Source organism: Dendropsophus ebraccatus, chromosome 12 (genome assembly GCF_027789765.1).
Source record: "Dendropsophus ebraccatus isolate aDenEbr1 chromosome 12, aDenEbr1.pat, whole genome shotgun sequence".
Classification (NCBI taxonomy): Eukaryota; Metazoa; Chordata; class Amphibia; order Anura; family Hylidae; genus Dendropsophus; species Dendropsophus ebraccatus.
The window spans coordinates 73194433-73214558 of record NC_091465.1 but is presented as its reverse complement, the minus strand read 5'-3'; the positions used below and the strand labels follow the sequence as shown (position 1 = coordinate 73214558).

The following is a 20126-nucleotide window of genomic DNA, read 5'->3' as shown; positions in this document are numbered from 1 at the left end:
GGAATAATAAGTGCGGACTGACCGGTACCAAAATGGAACATAGGGTAAAAGTGTCACCCAGACCAGAGGGAGCAGCAGGACTGGAGTGCTTTTGTATCACTGCTTGAGAAAGGCTACACACATATAGCCGAAACGTTGCATTGGTGTGAATAAAGTGGATATTCTTTTTGGAAGTGCGGTCTCCTACATCTTCTTGCACTGTGTAAGATGTCATTGTTTCTATTTTTAATGTGTGTATAAGTGATCAACGAGCATGCTCGTCCGAGCTTTGTACTTGATCGAGCATTAGGGTACTCAATGGTACTCGTTACTCGGGCAAGCATCTCGCAATACTCGAGAAAATCTTATCATCCGTTTGGGCGCAAATAAACATGCAGGAGACTCTTTGGTACATCCTGCGATCACGTGGGACCCATACATGTCGATAGCAGCGATTGGTTGGCCAGATCAGATTACCCTGCCATATAAAAATCTCGTCCGCAGAGGCTTGCTTCAGATGTGTGCTGGAAGAGATTAGGGACATAGCTGCAGCTGCACAGGGAGAGCGTCAGTGTAGGATTTAGCGTTCCAGTAGGCAGGGAATACTAGCAATACAATCAAACAGCCTTTTTAAGGGTTTCAAATCGTTTTTTAATAGTATTGCTACAGACTGCTGGCTGGGACTTGCAGTGCAGCTACCACAATTTCAGCAGCACACTGTGGTGATTGGCTGCTGGCAGAAAGGGGACATTAGGTGTTGCATACAGACCCCTAAGAAGTTCTCAGTACTCTTTTGATTTTGTGGCTGGTGGTGCTGCTGTACTACATTGCATTGCTGGGATTTGTAGTACACCTGCATAGAACTTCACTGTTCATTGTAGGGGGGTATCACAGAGTGTGTATAGGTGCAGCCACTACCTGATTGTATAGCACAGCCCCTGAAAACTAGTTGGTACCAAATTGTATTGCAGGGATTTGCAGTACACCTGCATAGAACTTTACTGCCCATTGTAAGGGGGTATCACAGAGTGTGTATAGGTCCAGCCACTACCAGATTGTATAGCACAGCCCCCCAAAACTAGTGGGTACTACATTGTATTGCTGGGATTTGTAGTACACCTGCATAGCACTTCACTGCTCATTGTAAGGGGGTGTCACAGAGTGTGTATAGGTGCAGCCACTACTGGATTGTATCCCACAGCCCCCCAAAACTAGTGGGACCACAAGTATTTTTCCTGATTTCTGTATTTCATACGCAAGGCCTATCTAAGTTCACAATTGCTTGCACAGAGTAAAGGTGGTGTCACAGAGTGTGTATAGGTGCAGCCACTACTGGATTGTATCCCACAGCCCCCCAAAACCAGTGGATACTACATTGTATTGCTGGGATTTGTAGTACACCTGCATAAAACTTCACTGCTCATTGTAAGGGGGTGTCGCAGAGTGTGTATAGGTGCAGCCACTACTGGATTGTATCCCACAGCCCCCCAAAACTAGTGGGACCACAAGTATTTTTCCTGATTTTTGTATTTCATACGCAAGGCCTATCTAAGTTCACAACTGCTTGCACAGAGTAAAGGGGGTGTCACAGAGTGTGTATAGGTGCAGCCACTACTGGATTGTATCCCATAGTCCCCCAAAACTAGTGGGTACTACAAGTATTTTTCCTGATTTCTGTATATCATATACAAGGCATATCTGAGTTCAATAATGTGCAATGTCCATAAAATGGTTAACTCCAGGGGTAAGGCATGGGGTTCCAGGCGATGCAGTTGGCAGAGGGTGTGGTTCAGGGCAGGGTGACACAGCAGCACCTGTTGAGGAGGGAGCAGTGGCACACCGCATACGTGCACTCCCTAGCTTCTTTGCCCAACTCACGGGGTTTCATGGTAGACCGATTTTGAAACCGGAGCAGTGTGAACAGGTGATCACGTGGATAGCGGATAATGTGTCCAGTAACTTATCCACCACCCAGTCTTCCACACAGTCCACCTACGCTATCCAAGAGAGTGGAACTCTTGCTCCCACAGCTCAGCCTCCTTCCCCACAGTCTGGCCCCTCCAGGGAAAGAAGGGATACAGATCCACCACCACCACGCTCCCAGGAACTCTTTTCTGGACCCTTCCCTGAGTCTGAGAACATTTATTACAAATTTATTACAAAATCGTAACAAAGACTGCACAGTGTTTTGCTCATTCTGGAAAGATGAAGCTCAGTGATACACAAATCTGAAAATTGTCCAAAGCTTGCGGCAATATCTTTCTCCTTAAGAGTGTATTATTGGTTTTGTCTGCCCAATCCCTGCCACAGGGGCCTGCAGATCCTTGCACTGTAAGGAGATACATACTCCTCTGGCTGTGAAGGGGCAGAACATGGCAGAAAATTGCCTTTCAAAAACAGGGAAAATAAAATGAAGGAAGCCGACCTTGCACATCTTTCCAAATGAAATATGTGAAGGATCTTCAAAAATGTGCAAACATGTGTTTCTTTTTTTACCAAATAGTGCTACAATAAACAATGCAAACTTTGCTGTCTAATTCTGTGTTTGTCTCTCTCACTCAAGTGTGTGTCAGTATACAGACCTGTGTCTGTCTGCTGGCAGAAAATGATAACAAAACAATAGAGGAAAAAGGGAAAAAAAATCAGACCCTGCTCAAACTATAGAAACAAATAACAATTCTAGTTGTTGGGCAGCACATAATTTAGTACGGCAGGACTTCAAGTGATGATCTCTTTGCATGAGACAATTGCCAGATCCTCAAGGAATTAAAACCAGGATGCCAGAGCCACATCACTACAGTCAAAGTCAAATTGAAAATCAAAACAGCGGTGGGGGGAGAGGTGCAGGGAATGTTACTCCAACTGCTACAGTAAAAGTCAAATTGAAAATCAAAACAGTGGTGGGGGGTGAGGTGCAGGGAATGTTACTCCAGCTGCTACAGTCAAAGTCAAATTCTGTGGGGTAGTGGGACTGGTTTCCGGGGGCCCGCTGATCGCATCCCCGGCAACCAGGCAGCTGTGTGATCTTTTTTTTTGTGTGTAGCCGCGGCCAGGGCCTCCCCCCCCCCCCCCCCCCCGGTCGATCGGCATCAGGTGTACCCTTGATGGTGGCTGACAGTTGGCCTAGCCAGTTAGCTGTCAGCAGCTAGGTTCGTGTCCACTATAAATCCCAGCCCCTGGCCTCACTCCAATTTTTTGTAAGGCTCACTTGCTTCCTCACTGACTTTTAATGGTTCTCTGTGTGCTCACTGCCATGCTGTGTGTGGTATAATTTTTAGAAGGCTCACTGGCTAAAGCTTCTACGTTGGTCACTCACCGCGATGCTGTTTCAGGCTAAATTTTTGGGTGGTTCATGATATACTACCTCTGTTTTAATGGTTCCCTGTGTTCTCACTGCAATGCTGTGTCAGGCTGAGTCTTTGGGTGGTCCATATGCCTACCTCTGTTTTAACCAGGCTGTTGCCCACAATTTGGCATAAAGGTGCCATTACGCAACCTCAGATGCATGCATACATGCTGCCCCTGCTCTTTCCTGTCCATTTCCGTTGTGTTTCCCTCAATTTTTGAGGTAACCGAACTTGAGTCTCCTGTAAATGTGTTCATTAGTCGAAACGAGCACACGAGTATCGAGAAATACTTGTCTCGAGTAACGAGCACCCGAGCATTTTAGTACTCGTTCATCACTAGTGTGTATATGTTTTTAAATATTGTTAATTACTAAGTGAATTTAAAGGCGGAGAAACGTGATGACGACAGGGCTGTGAATAAGCATGTAGTGACATGTGAAACAGCTGTAAGCCTGATAGTTATCCGCTATCCGAGTGTTGACATATTAAGGAATAAAGTTTCCTTACTATTTGCTACAACTTGGTGAGTGCCTCCATTGCCTTCTTTAAAGCTGAATTATCTAAAATTATGTTTATGTACTGTCATCTATTGCATGGATATTTTCTGGCTTGTTTGTTTTATAACCTTGTTTTACTAGGATGGGAAAGCATGGGCACGTGACACTGATCCAAAACACAGGTATATTACCTGGGACCTGTGGGCGTGTCTAGCGCCGGGAGATGCGTAATTAGTTATGCGAAACAGCTGTCATGCTGCCGGGAAGTAACTGGTGTCCTCGTAACCTGCTCTGTTTACTATGGACTTTTAACTTTTATAATAAAGAAAGAAAACTATTTTATTGGTGAGTGCCCTTATACTCTCTCTATTGTTTCTACTTTTGAGGATGATGCAGGGAATGTTACCCCAACTGCTTCAGTCAAATTCAAACTCAAAACAGCGGAGGGGAGAAGTGGTGAGTCACATGATGCAGGGAATGTAACCACAACTGCTACATTCAAATTCAACGTCAAATTTAATTTAGCATTCTTGTCTTGTCCATTTCGAATCATATAATGTGTGAATATTTATTTATTTATTTATTTATTTATATGAGGTTTTTTTGGTTGTTATTTATTTATTTATTTTTTTTATTTACATGTACCCAATATTGGCCCCTGGTACCTTACAGGCTTGTCACATTCAACTCTTACACTTCATCACATCATTATTACATTACTTTTAGTGCACGTGGCACCCCTTTTTTTGGGGGGGTACAGGTGTACCCAATACACATAGTCTTCATTTCATTTCATTTTTTTTTTTTTTTTTTTTTTTTTTTTTCCCTCACACACTGTATATATCACTGTTTTTGCGTGTTATACACACCTAATTTTCTTCTTTTTGCATGGTTTTCTCTTAGACTCACAGTTCCAGCGGACATACCCTTGTTATCGTATTCACTGTAATATATATATTTCTAAACCATACCTCTAAATCCATGGACTCCAATGCGCATAAAAGAACCACCGCCATCATCCCTGACCCTATGAGTATAGATGCCCATGGCTGGATATCCTCATTACTGGATAAAAAAGGTTACATCAAATGCAAGTTCACCTACTTTACTTCCAATCTAAGTAAAGAAGAATTTATCATGGAACTGCTTGTTTGACATACAGACTTTTTCCTCCGTATCATATGGTGAATGGAGATTTTGGGACCTTGAAATAGGTGTTTTTCTTCGCCCTTCCTCCTTCCTCTACAATAATAACAATAATGTTCTGTAAACTTGTGTAAAAATCTTTTGAGCTGATGACTAATTCTTGACACTTTTAGACCATATGGTTTCACTTTTTTGGCCTCTCTCTTGTTGTCCAGGTATATGTGACCATTTGTAAATAGTTGTACATCTATGTAAATATATACTTACTTTGGGAGCTGCCCCTACTCAATCTGACTCTGGGCAGTAATATGCCATGGTTTTTCTATTGATTTGATGTCGTTCATTTGCACTTCCTAATATCGTATGTATCTATATATTGCATATGTGCGCCGTTGATGTTACTGACACATGCTGTTTACACATTTTTTGAATATACTAACAAGGAATCATGTATTAGCAAACGCCGACGCATGCGCATAAAGTTCCTCTAAATGATATACATATATCTTCCATTTTTTGACATGAATGAATATATGGAGGATTGGGTACTGTCAATATTACGGCACATAGCGTATTGATAATTTTTCGTATTACCTTTAGCCTCCCCTTGTATATTGCTTAATTAAGTACGTATATATGTGATAATCCGGCGAATTTGTTTGGAGTATTTTATAATTTGGGATGGTTATAATTCGTATTAACAGTGTCCTAATGACGTCTTTTCTTGTACATATGCGCTATTTTACCCTGGAAACATTACTATAACATGGGGGTAGTGTTTGCGTAGGATATAAAAAAATGTGCAATTGATAATTCGGCGAATAGTGCTTTGATGATGGTTGTTTTCTTGTACGCATGCGCATTTTTCTCGCAATTACAAATTTGGATTATAATATGGAGATAATACTTGACTATGATATTCAATAATGTGCAACTAGTTATATTGTAAATATTCACAAATGTACTACTTTTTGACATAGTGCATCATAGCACATTGCCGTGATCACGTGATTGGTGTACTACTTTTTTTCACATTATAGCGGCCACGTGACCTACATTTGGTCACAATCACGTGACCGGCTTTCTGGGACATGCGTACTGATGTATTGGACCAGACATGCGCATTTGCGCATTGGTTGCGTCGTCGGCGCCATATTGGCCACAATCACGTGACCGGTGCTCCTGGACATGCGCAGTAATGCACCGGTCCGGACATGCGCGTTGGCATACCAGTCACGCCGCCGGCGCCATCTTTGGAGTCAGTGCGGAGTAGTGGGCAGCTCCTATAACACAGGTACCTTTGATCATGTAATAATAAAAATGTTTTTTGCATTTATTTATTAAGCTTTGGGTATAAATAATGATCCCTAACCTTTGGTTATTACCCCTGAGGAAGTCCGGTTGGGCGGACGGAACGCGTGGGGCTCTTTCTCCTCTGACACCCCATCATCACCCTATTATTTATGTTTTCATAGGAACACTCCTTGACTTGGTTTGACCTCTTATATATATATATATACATTTTTTGTTCCTTGGAGATCTCTTTATCCTTTGCCATCCGGTCACATACATATTTTGGTGGTTTATACTATGTATATTTTTGCTATTACGTGTATAGTTTAGGTATTATTTTCACTCTGAGATTGCACTTGCACTTTACCTATATAGGGTGTTTGTTATATTTGAATTGGGGTGTCATTGAGGGTGGTACCATACCTGGTACCCCCTGGCTTGTGGCTTTTAATTGTTTTTAAGTTTTGGGATTTTTTGACCTTTAATATTGTACCTGTCTAAATAAAGTACTCTTATTACATATATATTGGTGTGCTTTGGCTTCTATTGGCATAGCTTCTGTCTTTTGTTGGTTATGATTGTTTATATGCCTACCATTTAGCACCCATTTGCATTATTTAGCTGTGCATGTCCCACGCCTTTGTTTATCTCATATTATGTGTGGATGTCATCTTATAGGTGTCTTCTGCCGTCCTTTCACCAGTACCTTCTACCTTCTTTGGATGTTGTAGCCATTTTGAAGGCAGGATTGACCAGGTCTTGTTAATAAAATTCCGGGGACTGTATTGTTATTTTTCGTCCTTACCTCCAATGATATGTCTCTCACGCACAACTGCATGAGGATGTGAGGCTAAATCTAGCCATAATCTGGCTTTTTTAATTGGATGATTGTATTGCCCATCTTGGTCTGGGTCATTGGTGTCAGGCAAAATTTTTGGGTGGTCCATATGCTACCTGTGTTTTAATGGTTCTCTGTGTCCTCACTGCCAGGCTGTGTTAGGCTAAATTTTGGGGTGGTTCATATGCTATCTCTGTTTTAATGGTTCTCTGTGTCCTCACCGCCATGCTGTGTCTGGCAAATTGTTTGGGTGGTTCATATGCTACCTGTGTTTGAATGGTTCCCTGTGTCCTAACTGCCATGCTGTGTCAGGCAAAGTGTTTGTTTGGTTATGTTCACACTATGTATGAGACCGGCCGTTCCGTGACCGGTGACTTAAGTACTGGCCGGATGATGCCCCAGCATCAGAAACTCCCACAGCATGCAATGAAGCAAGAGGCTGGAGCCGCTCGCTTCATTGTGTGAACTAACAGGGTTTCCTATGGCAGCAATTCACTGAATTGCGGCCGCAGAAAACTGACATGTCAGTTATTTGCGGGTCCTCATGGGATCCCGGCCGGAGCGTATACGATGTGTGTACGCTCCGGCCGGGATCCCATAGAAAGTAAGGCATTGTTCTACCCCGCACAAAGTATGGCCATTGTTGCCGATGGCAACAACGGCCGTACTTTTACGTAGTGTGAACATATTCTTTGGGTGGTTCATATGCTACCTCTGTTTTAATGGTTCTCTGTGTCCTTACCGCCATGCTTTGTCAGGCAAAGTGTTTGGGTGGTTCATATGCTACCTCTGTTTTAATGGTTCTTTGTGTCCTCACCGCCATGCTGTGTCAGGAAAAGTGTTTGGGTGGTTTATATGCTTCCTGTTTTTGAATGTTTCCCTGTGTCCTCACTGCCATGCTGTGTCTGGCTTAATTTTGGGGTGTTTCATATGCTCCCTCTGTTTTAATGGATCTCTATGTCCACACCGCCATGCTGTGTCAGGCAAAGTGTTTGGGTGGTTCATATGCTACCTGTATTAGAATGGTTCCCTGTGTCCTCACCACCATGCTGTGTCTGGCTAAATTTTGGGGTGGTTCATATGCTCCCTCTGTTTTAATGGTTCTCTGTGTCCTCATCGCCATGCTGGGTCAGGCAAAGTGTTTGGGTGGTTCATATGCTACCTGTATTTGAATTTTTCCCTGTGTCCTCACTGCCATGCTGTGTCAGGCTAAATTTTGGGGTGGTTCATATGCTACCTCTGTTTTAATCCTTCACTGTGTGATCACTGCCATACTGTTGTCCATAATTTGACATAATAGTGTGATTAGGCAGCCTCAGAGGCATCCATGCATGCTGCCCCTGCTGTTTCCTGTCCATTTCCATGATGTTTCCATCATTTTCTGAGGTTGACAGGTTTTCACACGACCTTCCCTCTACCGAACTTGGGTCCTCTGCAAAAATGCTTGAGTTTCCCATTGACTTCAATGGGGTTCGTTAATCAAAACAAGCACACGAGCATTACTACTCGCTTATCACTAGTGCTACATCTTTATTGGTATTTTGTTTTTGTATCTGCAGTTACTGACTTTACATCTGTTGGATTATAAACCACTCTTTCCCACCACCAGTTTTGCCTTTCTGTACCCGCCTCATTTTTTAAATCTGATATGTTTCATGTGTGTGGGAACAGACTTTTAATGCTTTTAATTTTCCCAACATGTTGTAATTTCTATTATTAATTACTAATATTTGATTATTTTTTTTCTGCAAAGATTCTCAGCCAATCAGTCCGGCTGCAGTTAATGATTGGCTGAGCGGGCCACCAGTGAGCAGGAACCCAGAAAATCAATTAGGAGCACGACAAGGGAATGCAGGCAGGTAAGCAGTTGCTGCTTATTATTTTCCGGCGTATAAGGTGACTGGGCGTATAAGATGACCCCTGACTTTCAAGAACATTGTCAGGGGTTCGCCTTATACGCCGGAAAATGTTAACCCCTGCCTGACTGCAGCAGGGTATACTAACTGGAGCCCTGCCGCGGTCAGGCAGGGGTTAACTGCAGCTAAAGAAAGAAAAAAAACCAACAGTTAACTCACCTGTGACCCGTTCCCAGCAGCCGCGCATCTCCTTTCCAGTTTCCGGCGCAAGCAGTGTGACATACACTGTCTGCGCTGGAGGTCCCAGAAGCTCTCCCGGACAGCCGAGCGTCTCATTGGAGAAGCTTGGAGATGGTCGGAGAGCTTTGGGAGAAGGACAGAGGCTTTGGGGACTTCCGGAGCCTCTGTCAATCTCCCGAAGCTCTCTTAGCAGCCGAGCATCTCTGAGCTTCTCTGATGAGACGCCTGGCTGCCTGGGAGAGCTTCGGGATCTCCGGCACAGGCAGTGTAACACTGCCTGCTCCAGAAATGAGACGGGAGACGCGTGGCTGCAAGGAACGTGTCACAGGTGAGTTGGTTTTTTTTTTTTTTTATAGTGGTCCCCCAATACGGTAGGGATGCAGCCTTTTTTTTAGCTCCTCCAATGTATGCATCGACCATAACCATCATATAGGACAACCCTCACAAAATATGGTAATTAGTTAAATGTGGCTACATTTGTCACTACATTTACAGAATGAATGTTGAGAGAATGCAGGGCCACAGACTATGATGATACAAAGTATCTCAGTGGATTCCGCTGCAAACTCATTACATGTAAACGCACCCTTAGTCTATGTTCCCACTATGTAAAAATAATGTCCATTTTTCATAATAACAGCTATTATTGTGTGAACTACGATCGTTGTTCAGGAAGTAATGAATAAAACACAATAATTATGAAAGACGGGTGTAATTTTTACATACTGGGAACATAGTCTTAGGCCATGTTTATACTATGTAAGAGAACGGCCGTTCTGAAAAGATAATCCTGGATGATCTTTAGCCCTGCAGAGTTCTGATGCGAGCGCAACTGTGTGCGTGTGTGCGCCCGCATCAGAACTCTTCACAGCACACTATGGAGCGAGCGGCCGGATCCGCTCACTCCATAGTGTGCACTGACATGGCTTTCTGCGGCCGCTATTCAATGAATATGAATGACTGTGTATACGCTTCTGCCGGGATCCCATAGAAGACTAAGCAATGTATCTTTCCGTAAAAAGTTCGGTAGTTGTTGCTGATTGCAACAACGGCCGTACTTTTACGAAAAGATACGTTGTGTGAACATAGCCCTACTCTGTATTTTGGTGTCATTTCTGAAACATCCTCCTGCTGCTTTATTTTTAGACAGATAAGATTGCTTTTAGGTTTGGCAGCAATTTTGCATATTTCCCCCCAAAATGTTCAAATCATATACTTTAAAAGGTTGATGCAGGATTAGAAAAAAAACACCTTGCCCCCCCCCCAAATAAATAAATATATATATATATGCACCTTGGTTTAAGAGTAACTCGGTTTAAGAGCGTTTTGGTTTAAGAGCTCACATTTTTTCAAAATTGTGACTTGCTTTAAGAGCATTGCTTTGGTTTAAGAGCTCCCTGTACTGGGTGGGAGCGCAAGTGGCGGAGGGGCATGGTCTGTATAGCGGGGTCTACAGCACTGTACTCTGACCCAGGAAGTCTCCCTCACCTTCCAAATCATGGCAGATCCACTTCAGGCTGGGGCTTGCATCAGAGGACAGGACGGTGGAGGTAATCTCTCCATAGCTGTAACCCCTCTCTCCCCGGACAGAGAGTGCTGCATGTATGTGCCCACATATGTCCTGCTCATTCCTTCATGTTTTTTTCTGCAGTCTCTGTCCGCCCTTGTGTTTCCCATCCTTTCCTTTCCTGTACAGTAACTTATAACATCACATATTCTGCTGTATCTGAATGTTTGTTTCATCTGTTTTACATGTTATTCAGAATAAATAATTTTTTGGGGTGTGGAACCAATTTTCTGCATTTCTATGATTTTTTATAGGAAAATTTGCTTTGGTTTAAGATTTGGATTACAAGTGCCGTCCCGGAACAAATTATGCTCGTAATCCAAGGCACCACTGTACATATACACACACACACACACAGTCAAAACTTATTAAACAAATGAAATAAGCTATTCTTAGTGTACATTTCTTTTTACAGTATTAGGCCATGTTCCCACTTTGTAATTCTCCGGCTGTTCTGTGACCCGGCCGGGTCACAGAACGGGCAGTGTCAGATCATTGTCGCATCCGTGCGCATCGCATCCCAATTCACCAGAGCCACACACTCCATTGTGTGAACTGACAGGTTCTCTGCGACCACTATCCAATGAATAGCGTCAGTTTTTTGCTGCGCCGCTAGAGATCCCAGCTGGAGTGTATACAATGTGTATACACTGCGGCCAGGATTCCATAGACTGTAGCACTATGTAAGTTTCATATTAATTGCAGCCGTTGTTGCAAATCTGCAACAATGGCCGTGATTTACTGTATACGAAACGTAAGTAGTTTGAACATAGCCTTAGGCTGGGTTCACACACAGCATTTTTGCTCAGTGTTTTCGTCCTCATATTGCAACCAAAACCAGGAGTGGATAGAAAACACAGAAAGGCTATAATCACACACTGTTGAAATTTAGTGGATGGCCACCACTTAATGGCAAATAATGGCCGTTATTTCATAACAATGGCCGATGCTTTAAAATGACGCCAATTATTTGCCATAAAAGGACGGCCATCCACTAAATTTCAACAGTGTGTGAACAGAGCCTTTCTGTGTTTTCTATCCACTCCTGGTTTTGGTTGCAAAATGAGGACGAAAATACTGAGCAAAAATGCTGTGTGTGAACCCAGCCTTACCCACTATCTCCTGTTTATTAACATTCCAGAGAAAAGACAAAAAATAAAATAAAAGTAAATAGATAATAAATAAATAAAAAATTGTCAATGTTATTCAGAAAGATTTCTCTGGATCAGCTGCATCCAAATGGGCCTGCATTCCAATTAAAATCAAGTGATGTTCATCCGGCCAATACTGCAGTATCAGCCAGGTGAACATCTCTGACATGTTAATACCCTGTGTGAACATGGCCTAAGACTGCATTCACACTTCCCGTGTTCGCTCTGATAAGCACAGATGGCACAGCCGGGGAATCCCTGTACTGGAGTGTTCCCCGCATGGCATGATGTATTAATATCATACCAGAAGTGGGAAACTGAATGATCCCTGTGCGGCTCAGTCATTAGAATGCAGCAGAGGTTCAAACTGTTTCCCAGTGTGATATAAATACATCATGTCGTGTGGGGAAACACTCCAGTTCAATGATTCCCCGTCTGTGCTGTCCGAGCTTCACCACTTTCCCATCCATCCATGTCCCTGCTTGGGCTCAGCTTCCAACTGATGACAAGTAAGCAGGGACAGGGGTTGGGAGTTTCTGCACTTCAGGAGATTATTCTTGGAAAATAAAAGCATTTTTCTATGTTCTGGAAGCAAATACAGATATATGAAAGGGACCATGTGTCTCCTTGAGTGCACAGTTATCTAATAGTGTCAGCAGTTTGGAATGTGAATTACAGATAACAGATTCACTTTAAGTATAGTTAGTAATACAACCTATATATACAAAATAATTATAGTAAATACTTACAGCAAACACTGTAAACTTGATGTGAGAGAAGGGAGCAAATAGAATCTTCACCCTGTTTTCTATGAAGCTGATGTTAGAAGAGCATAACTATATATAGGAGTCCCATGTGATCCCTTCTTTGGGGGTGGAATTCAGGAGAACGTATGACCTTGTCTTAGTCATCTGATACGAAATAAATATTAGTTTCTCATGCCTTTTGATAAAACATGTGGGCTAGATTAATTACAGCTGGCATGACTAGTACATGTGGTTTACCTGCCACCATGACTCCCATGGCACCTAAAACTTCTAATAGATACAATAAATTGTTTCTGGTGCACAAGTCTCTGGTCGCCAGACCCAGGCTTACAAATTCACAGAAAAAGTGTAAAGAGGCGGCACTCCGGTTAAAGTAAAAAAAGCAATGTGTTTTATTAAAGTGCTTGAAAATCCCTATATTGTAAACCGTATTTATAGTGCTTGAAAATCCCTATATTGTAATCCGTATTCTTCTTCTTCTTCCGTTTCTTCTTTTTCTTCCAGCTATTTTTCTGCGCGTAATACAGCCCGAACCGCTTTACACACAGACTCCGTTCAAACTGCGTTTCGCAGCCCTCGGCGGTGTGTGGTGTGCTATCTATTTTTCGTTTCGATCAGATTTGTCGTTTTTTAGAAATTTACGTTTAAAGACCCCAAATTTCCCATAGAAAATAATGGCCCATTGCAAATAATGGCCACACTCTAACCGCTAACAGCCAATCACAGCACATATGCAAATAGCTGAAATATAGCAGCCAATAGGAATTCTAAGGTCTCATCAGGCATGTATCACAACATCCACAGTCACATGTCCACTATTGGCCAATAGAAGATGTAATACATGGAAGGTCCTTAACGATTTTGTCTCAATGACATGAGTAAGATTGTTATGGTAACCGAGCAATGATCTTTACCATTATAAGTACCCAAGTTGCTCTTAAAGGGACCCAGGTCACCCTTAAAGGAACGCAAGTCGCTCTTAAAGGGACCCAAGTCGCTCTTAAAGGGACGGGAGCCATGTTGCTCTTAAAGGGACCCAAGTCGTTTTTAAAAAGGACCCAAGTCGTTCCTAAAGGGACCCAATTCGCTCTTAAAGGGACGGGACCCAAGTCGCTCTTAAAGGGTCCCATGTAGCTCTTAAAGGGATCCAAGTCACTCTTAAAGGGACGGGACCCAAGTTGCTCTTAAACAGACGGGACGCATGTTGCTTTTAAAGGGACCCAAGTCACTCCAAAAGGTATGGGACCCATGTCGCTCTTAAAGAGACCAATGTCGTCCCTTTAAGAGCGACCCGGGTCCTTTTAAGAGCAACCTGGGTCCCTTTATGAGCTACCTAGGTCCCTTTAATAGCGACCTGGGTCAGTTTAAGAGCGAAATATGTCCCTTCAAGAGCGAAATATGTCCCTATAAAAGCGACCTGGGTCCCTTTAAGAGCGAAATGGGTCCCTTTAAGAGCGACCTGGGTCCCTTTAAGAGCGAAATATGTCCGTTTAAGAGCAAAATGGGTCTTTTTAAGAGCGACCTGGGTCCCTTTAAGAGCGATCTGAGTCCCTTTAAGAGGGAAATTGGTCCCTTTAAGAGTGAAATATGTCCCTTTAAGAGCAAAATGGGTCTTTTTAAGAGCGACCTGGGACCCTTTAAGACCGAAATTGGTCCTTTTAAGAGTGAAATTGGTCCCTTTAAGAGCGACCTGGGTCCCTTTAAGAGCGAAATGGGTCCCTTCAAGAGCGAAATGGGTCCCTTTAAGAGCAACCTGGGTCCCATTAAGAGCGAAATATATCCCTTTAAGAGCAAAATGAGTCCCATTAAGAGCGAAATTGGTCCCTTTAAAAGCCACCTGGGTCCCTTTAAGAGCGATCTGGGTCCCTTTAAGAGCGAAATTGGTCCCTTTAAGAGTGAAATTGGTCCCTTTAAGAGCAAAATGTGTCTCTTTAGGAGCAAAATATGTCCCTTTAAGAGCAAAATGGGTCCTTTTAAGAGCGACCAGGGTCCCTTTAAGAGCAAAATGGGTCCCTTTAAGCTGAAATTGGTCCCTTTAAGAAAGAAATTAGTCCCTTTAACCCTTAGGCGACCCTGGACGTACCCTTACGTCCAGGGCCGCCTCCCCGCGTTCAGAGCGGGGCCGCGCGGCGGCCGCGCTCTGAACCGCCGCATTCCCGGATGCCTCATGTAGCCTGGGATCGCGGCTATTAGCGGGCACGGTCCGATCGCCGTGCCCGCTAATCAGGTAATCGGAGGCAGCTGTCAAAGATGACAGCTGCCTCCGATTACCGGCTGCATATGATCGGTGGTGGTATAGTGGGGAGATCGCTCCTCCGGGACGTTGTCCCGGAGGAGCGATCTCCGATACTGAAGCCGGCCGGGGACCGCTCCAAGATGGCGCCATCCCCGGCTCGGCACTCGTTTGTTTCCGGCTGCAGCAGCCGAAAGCAAACGAGTGCCAATCTCATGGATCTCTACAGCATATCTATGCTGCAGAGATCTCAATGAGAGATCACAGTGTATATACTAGAAGTCCCCCAGGGGGGCTTCTAGTATATGTGTAAAAAACAAAAAAAAGTGTTGTTAATAGTAAAAATCCCCTCCCCTAATAAAAGTCAGAATCACCCCCCTTTTCCCAGGTTTTAAATAAAAGTAAGCAAATAAATAAATAAATAAACATGTTTGCTATCGCCGCGTGCGTAATCGCCTGAACTATTAATTAATCACATTCCTGATCTCGCACGGTAAACGCCGTCAGCGCAAAAAAAAAAACAAAGTGCAAAATTGCACATTTTTGGTCGCATCAAATCAAGAAAAATTGTAATAAAAAGCGATCAAAAAGTCGTATATGCGCAATCAAGGTACCGATAGAAAGATCACATCATGGCACAAAAACTGACACCTCACACAGCCCCATAGACCAAAGGATAAAAGCGCTATAAGCCTGGGAATGGAGCGATTTTAAGTGACGTATATTTGTTAACAATGGTTTGAATTTTTTACAGGCCATCCGATACAATATAAGTTATACATGTTACATATCATTGTAATTGTAACGACTTGAGGAACATATATAACAAGTCAGTTTTACCCCAAGGCGAATGGCGTAAAAACACATACCCCCCAAATAAAAGAAATGCGTTTTTTAATTTCAATTTCACCACACCTTGAATTTTTTTCTCGTTTTACAGTGCACTTGACGCAAAAAATAAGGGCTCATGTGGGTTTCTAGGTGGTAAAATGCAAGTGCTATGGCCTTTTAAACACAAGGAGGAAACAACGAAAATGCAAAAATTGAAATTGGCCGGGTCCTCTAAGGGTTAAGAGCGACCTGGGTCCCTTTAAGAGCGACCTGGGTCCCCTTAAGAGTGAAATGGGTCCCTTAAAGAGCAACTTGGGTCCCTTTAAAAGCGACCTGGGTCCCTTTAAGAGCAACCTGGGTCCCTTTAAGAGCGATCTGGGTCCCTTTAAAAGCGACCTGGGTCCCTTTAAGAGCGACCTGGGTCCCTTTAAGAGTGATCTGGGTCCCTTTAAGAGTGATCTGAGTCCCGTTAAGAGCGAAATGGGTCCCTTTAAGCGTGAAATTGGTCCCTTTAAGAGCAAAATATGTCCCTTTAAGAGCGAAATATGTCCCTTTATGAGCAAAATGGGTCCCTTTAAGAGCGACCTGGGTCCCTTTAAGAGCAATCTGGGTCCCTTTAAGAGCGAAATGGGTCCCTTTAAGCGTGAAATTGGTCCTGGGGTAAAATTGACTTGTTATGCATGTTCCTCAAGTCATTACGATTAAAACGATATATAACATGTATAACTTATATTGTATCGGATGGCCTGTAAAAAATTCAAACCATTGTCAACAAATATACGTCACTTAAAATCGCTCCATTCCCAGGCTTATAGCGCTTTTATCCTTTGGTCTATGGGGCTGCGGGAGGTGTAATTTTTTGCGCCATGATGTGTTCTTTCTATCGGTACCTTGATTGCGCTTATACGAATTTTTGATCGCTTTTTATTACAATTTTTCTTGATTTGATGCGACCAAAAATGCGCAATTTTGCACTTTGGGATTTTTTTTGCGCTGACGCCGTTTACCGTGCGAGATCAGGAATGTGATTAATTAATAGTTCGGGCGATTACGCACGCGGCGATACCAAACATGTTTATTTATTTATTTATTTATTTACTTTTATTAATAATCTGGGAAAAGGGGGGTGATTCAGACTTTTATTAGGGGAGGGGGCTTTTTACTATTAACAACACTTTTTTTTTACTTTTACACTTATACTAGAAGCCCCCCTGGGGTTAGGGTTATTCCCCTGGGGTTAGGGTTATCCCCCCCCTGGGGTTAGGGTTATTCCCCCTAGGGGACTTCTAGTATATATACTTTGATCTCTCATATAGATCTCTGCAGCATAGATATACAGCAAAGATCAATGAGATAGGCACTCGTTTACTTCCGGCTGCTGCAGCCGGAAGTAAACAAGTGCCGAGCCGGGGACGGCGCCATCTGAACGCTCCCTAACAGCATCAGGGCGTAAATATACGCCCTATGTCGTTAAGGGGTTAAAAACGAAATGGGTCCCGTTAAGCGTGAAATTGGTCCCTTTAAGAGCGAAATATGTCCCTTTAAGAGCGAAATGGGTCCTTTTAAGAGCGAAATGGGTCCCTTTAAGAGCGAAATCGGTCCTTTAAAGAGTGAAATTGGTCCCTTAAAGAGCGACCTGGGTCCCTTTAAGAGCAAAATGGGTCTCTTTGAGAGCTACCTGGGTCCCTTTAAGAGCGAAATATGTCCCTTTAAGAGCAAAATGGGTCCTATTAAGAGCGAAATTGGTCCCTTTAAAAGCGACCTGGGTCCCTTTAAGAGCTACCTGGGTCCCTTTAAGAGCGATCTGGGTCCTTTTAAGAGCGAAATGGGTCCCTTTAAGCGTGAAATTGGTCCCTTTAAAAAGTAAAATTGGTCCCTTTAATAGTGAAATATGTCCCTTTAAGAGCAAAATAAGTCCCTTTAAGAGCAAAATGGGTCCTCTTAAGAGCGACCTAGGACCCTTTAAGAGCGAAATGGCTCCTCTTAAGCGTGAAATTGGTCCCTTTAAGAGTGAAATTGGTCCCTTTAAGAGCGACCTGGGTCGCTTTAAGAGCGACCTGGGTCCCTTTAAGAGCGAAATGTGTCCCTTTAAGAGCAACCTGGGTCCCTTTAAGAGCGACATATGTCCCTTTAGGAGCAAAATGGGACCCTTTAAGAGCGAAATCGGTCCCTTTTTAGAGCGAAATGGGTCCCTTTAGAAGCGAAATGGGTCCCTTTAAGAGCGAAATGGGTCCCTTTAACAGCGAAATGGGTCCCTTTAAGCGTGAAATTGGTCCCTTTAAAAGCGAAATGTGTCCCTTTAAGAGCGAAATATGTCCCTTTAAGAGCATAATGGGTCCTTTTAAGAGCGACCTGGGTCCCTTTAAGAGCAAAATTGGTCCCTTTGAGCGTGAAATTGGTCCCTTTAAGAGCAAACAGGGTCCCTTTAAGAGCGACCTGGATCCCTTTAAGAGTGATCTGGGTCCCTTTAAGAGCGACCTGGGTCCCTTTAAGCGGCAAATTGGTCCCTTTAAGAGCAAAATTGGTCCCTTTAAGAGCGATCTGGGTCCCTTTAAGAGCGAAATGGGTCCCTTTAAGCGTGAAATTGGTCCCTTTAAGAGTAAAATTGGTCCCTTTTAATAGTGAAATATGTCCCTTTAAGAGCGAAATAAGTCCCTTTAAGAGCAAAATGGGTCCTTTTAAGAGCGACCTAGGACCCTTTAAGAGCGAAATGGCTCCTCTTAAGCGTTAAATTGGTCCCTTTAAGAGTAAAATTGGTCCCTTTAAGAGTGAAATTGGTCCCTTTAAGAGCGACCTGGGTCGCTTTAAGAGCGACCTGGGTCCCTTTAAGAGCGAAATGTGTCCCTTTAAGAGCAACCTGGGACCCTTTAAGAGCGAAATCGGTCCCTTTTTAGAGCGAAATGGGTCCCTTTAGAAGCGAAATGGGTCCCTTTAAGAGCGACCTGGGTCCCTTTAAGAGCGATCTGGGTCCCTTTAAGAGCGAAATGGGTCCCTTTAACAGCGAAATGGGTCCCTTTAAGCGTGAAATTGGTCCCTTTAAGAGCGAAATATGTCCCTTTAAGAGCGAAATATGTCCCTTTAAGAGCAAAATGGGTCCTTTAAGAGCGACCTGGGTCCCTTTAGGCGCGAAATGGGTCCCTTTAAGCGTGAAATTGGTCCCTTTCAGAGTGAAATTGGTCCCTTTAAGAGCGAAATATGTCCCTTTAAGAGCGAAATATGTCCCTTTAAGAGCAAAATGGGTCCTTTAAGAGCGACCTGGGTCCCTTTAAGCGCGAAATGGGTCCCTTTAAGCGTGAAATTGGTCCCTTTAAGAGTGAAATTGGTGCCTTTAAGAGCGACCTGGGTCCCTTTAAGAGCGACCTTGGTCCCTTTAAGAGCGAAATGGGTCCCTTTATGAGCGAAATGGGTCCCTTTAAGAGCAACCGAAATATGTCCCTTTAAAAGCAAAATGGGTCCCTTTAAGAGAGAAATCGGTCCCTTTAAAAGCGACCTGGGTCCCTTTAAGAGCGATCTGGGTCCCTTTAAGATCGACCTGGGTCCCTTTAGGAGTGAAATGGGTCCTTTTAAGAGCGACCTGGGTCCCTTTAAGAGCTACCTGGGTCCCCTTAAGAGCGACCTGGGTCCCTTTAAGAGCGACCTGTGTCCCTTTAAGAGCGACCTGGGTCCCTTTAAGAGCGACCTGGATCCCTTTAAGAGCGAAATATGTCCCTTTAACCCCTAGACGACCCAGGACGTAGAGTTACGTCATGGAAGTCTGTCCCCAGACGACCCTGGACGTAACTCTACGTCCAGGGTGTTTCTCTTGCTATAATGCGCGCTCCGGAGCGGAGCGGGCTTCATAGTAGGTGGGGGCCGGCTGCAGTGAGCAGCCAGGACCTCACCGGTAATGACACGCGACGCGACAGCGGCGTTTAAGTGTAAGTGACAGGGGGAGTCCCCTGTCACTTACCGATCGGGACCCCCGCAGTGTGACTGCGGGGGTCCCGATCGTTGAAACGGACCGCCGAAGGTCTCTCACCTGCCTCCGTGGGGTCCGATCGGTGATCTGCTGCACTAAGCCTGCACAGGCAGGCTCATTGTAACAAATAAGCCATTACATGGCCTTGTAGATAGAAAACTGAAAGTGCTAGAGCTCTTAGAAGGGGAGGAGGGAAAAACGAAAACACTAAGATCACAATTTGCGCGGTCCACTGGGTCATTTTGGGCCTGGTCCTCAAAGGGTTAAGAGCAAAATTTGTCCCTTTAAGAGCGAAATTGGTCCCTTTAAAAGCGACCTGGGTCCCTTTAAGAGCGAAATAGGTCCATTTAAACGGGAAATTGGTCCCTTTAAGAGTGAAATTGGTTCCTTTAAGAGCGAAATATGTCCTTTTAAGAGCGAACT

The 20126-nt window shown here is 43.8% G+C and overlaps 1 protein-coding gene across 2 annotated transcripts in view; it reads right to left on the bottom strand.

Moving 5' to 3' along the window:
* The window catches only part of LOC138769488 (32 kDa beta-galactoside-binding lectin-like), a 60350-nt gene extending 47629 nt beyond the window's left edge, over positions 1-12721 (bottom strand). The window contains exon 1 of one of the 2 annotated variants that reach the window (XM_069948005.1): positions 12664-12721. Coding sequence is in view for 1 of the 2 variants with exons in the window: in XM_069948004.1 (XP_069804105.1) it covers positions 4795-4842 (48 nt within the window). In the remaining variant the exon portion in view is untranslated. Of the gene's footprint in view, positions 1-4794; positions 4855-12663 lie in introns of those variants that run through there. The other variant, XM_069948004.1, reaches the window with a different exon arrangement.
* Between the last annotated feature and the right edge of the window lie 7405 nt (positions 12722-20126).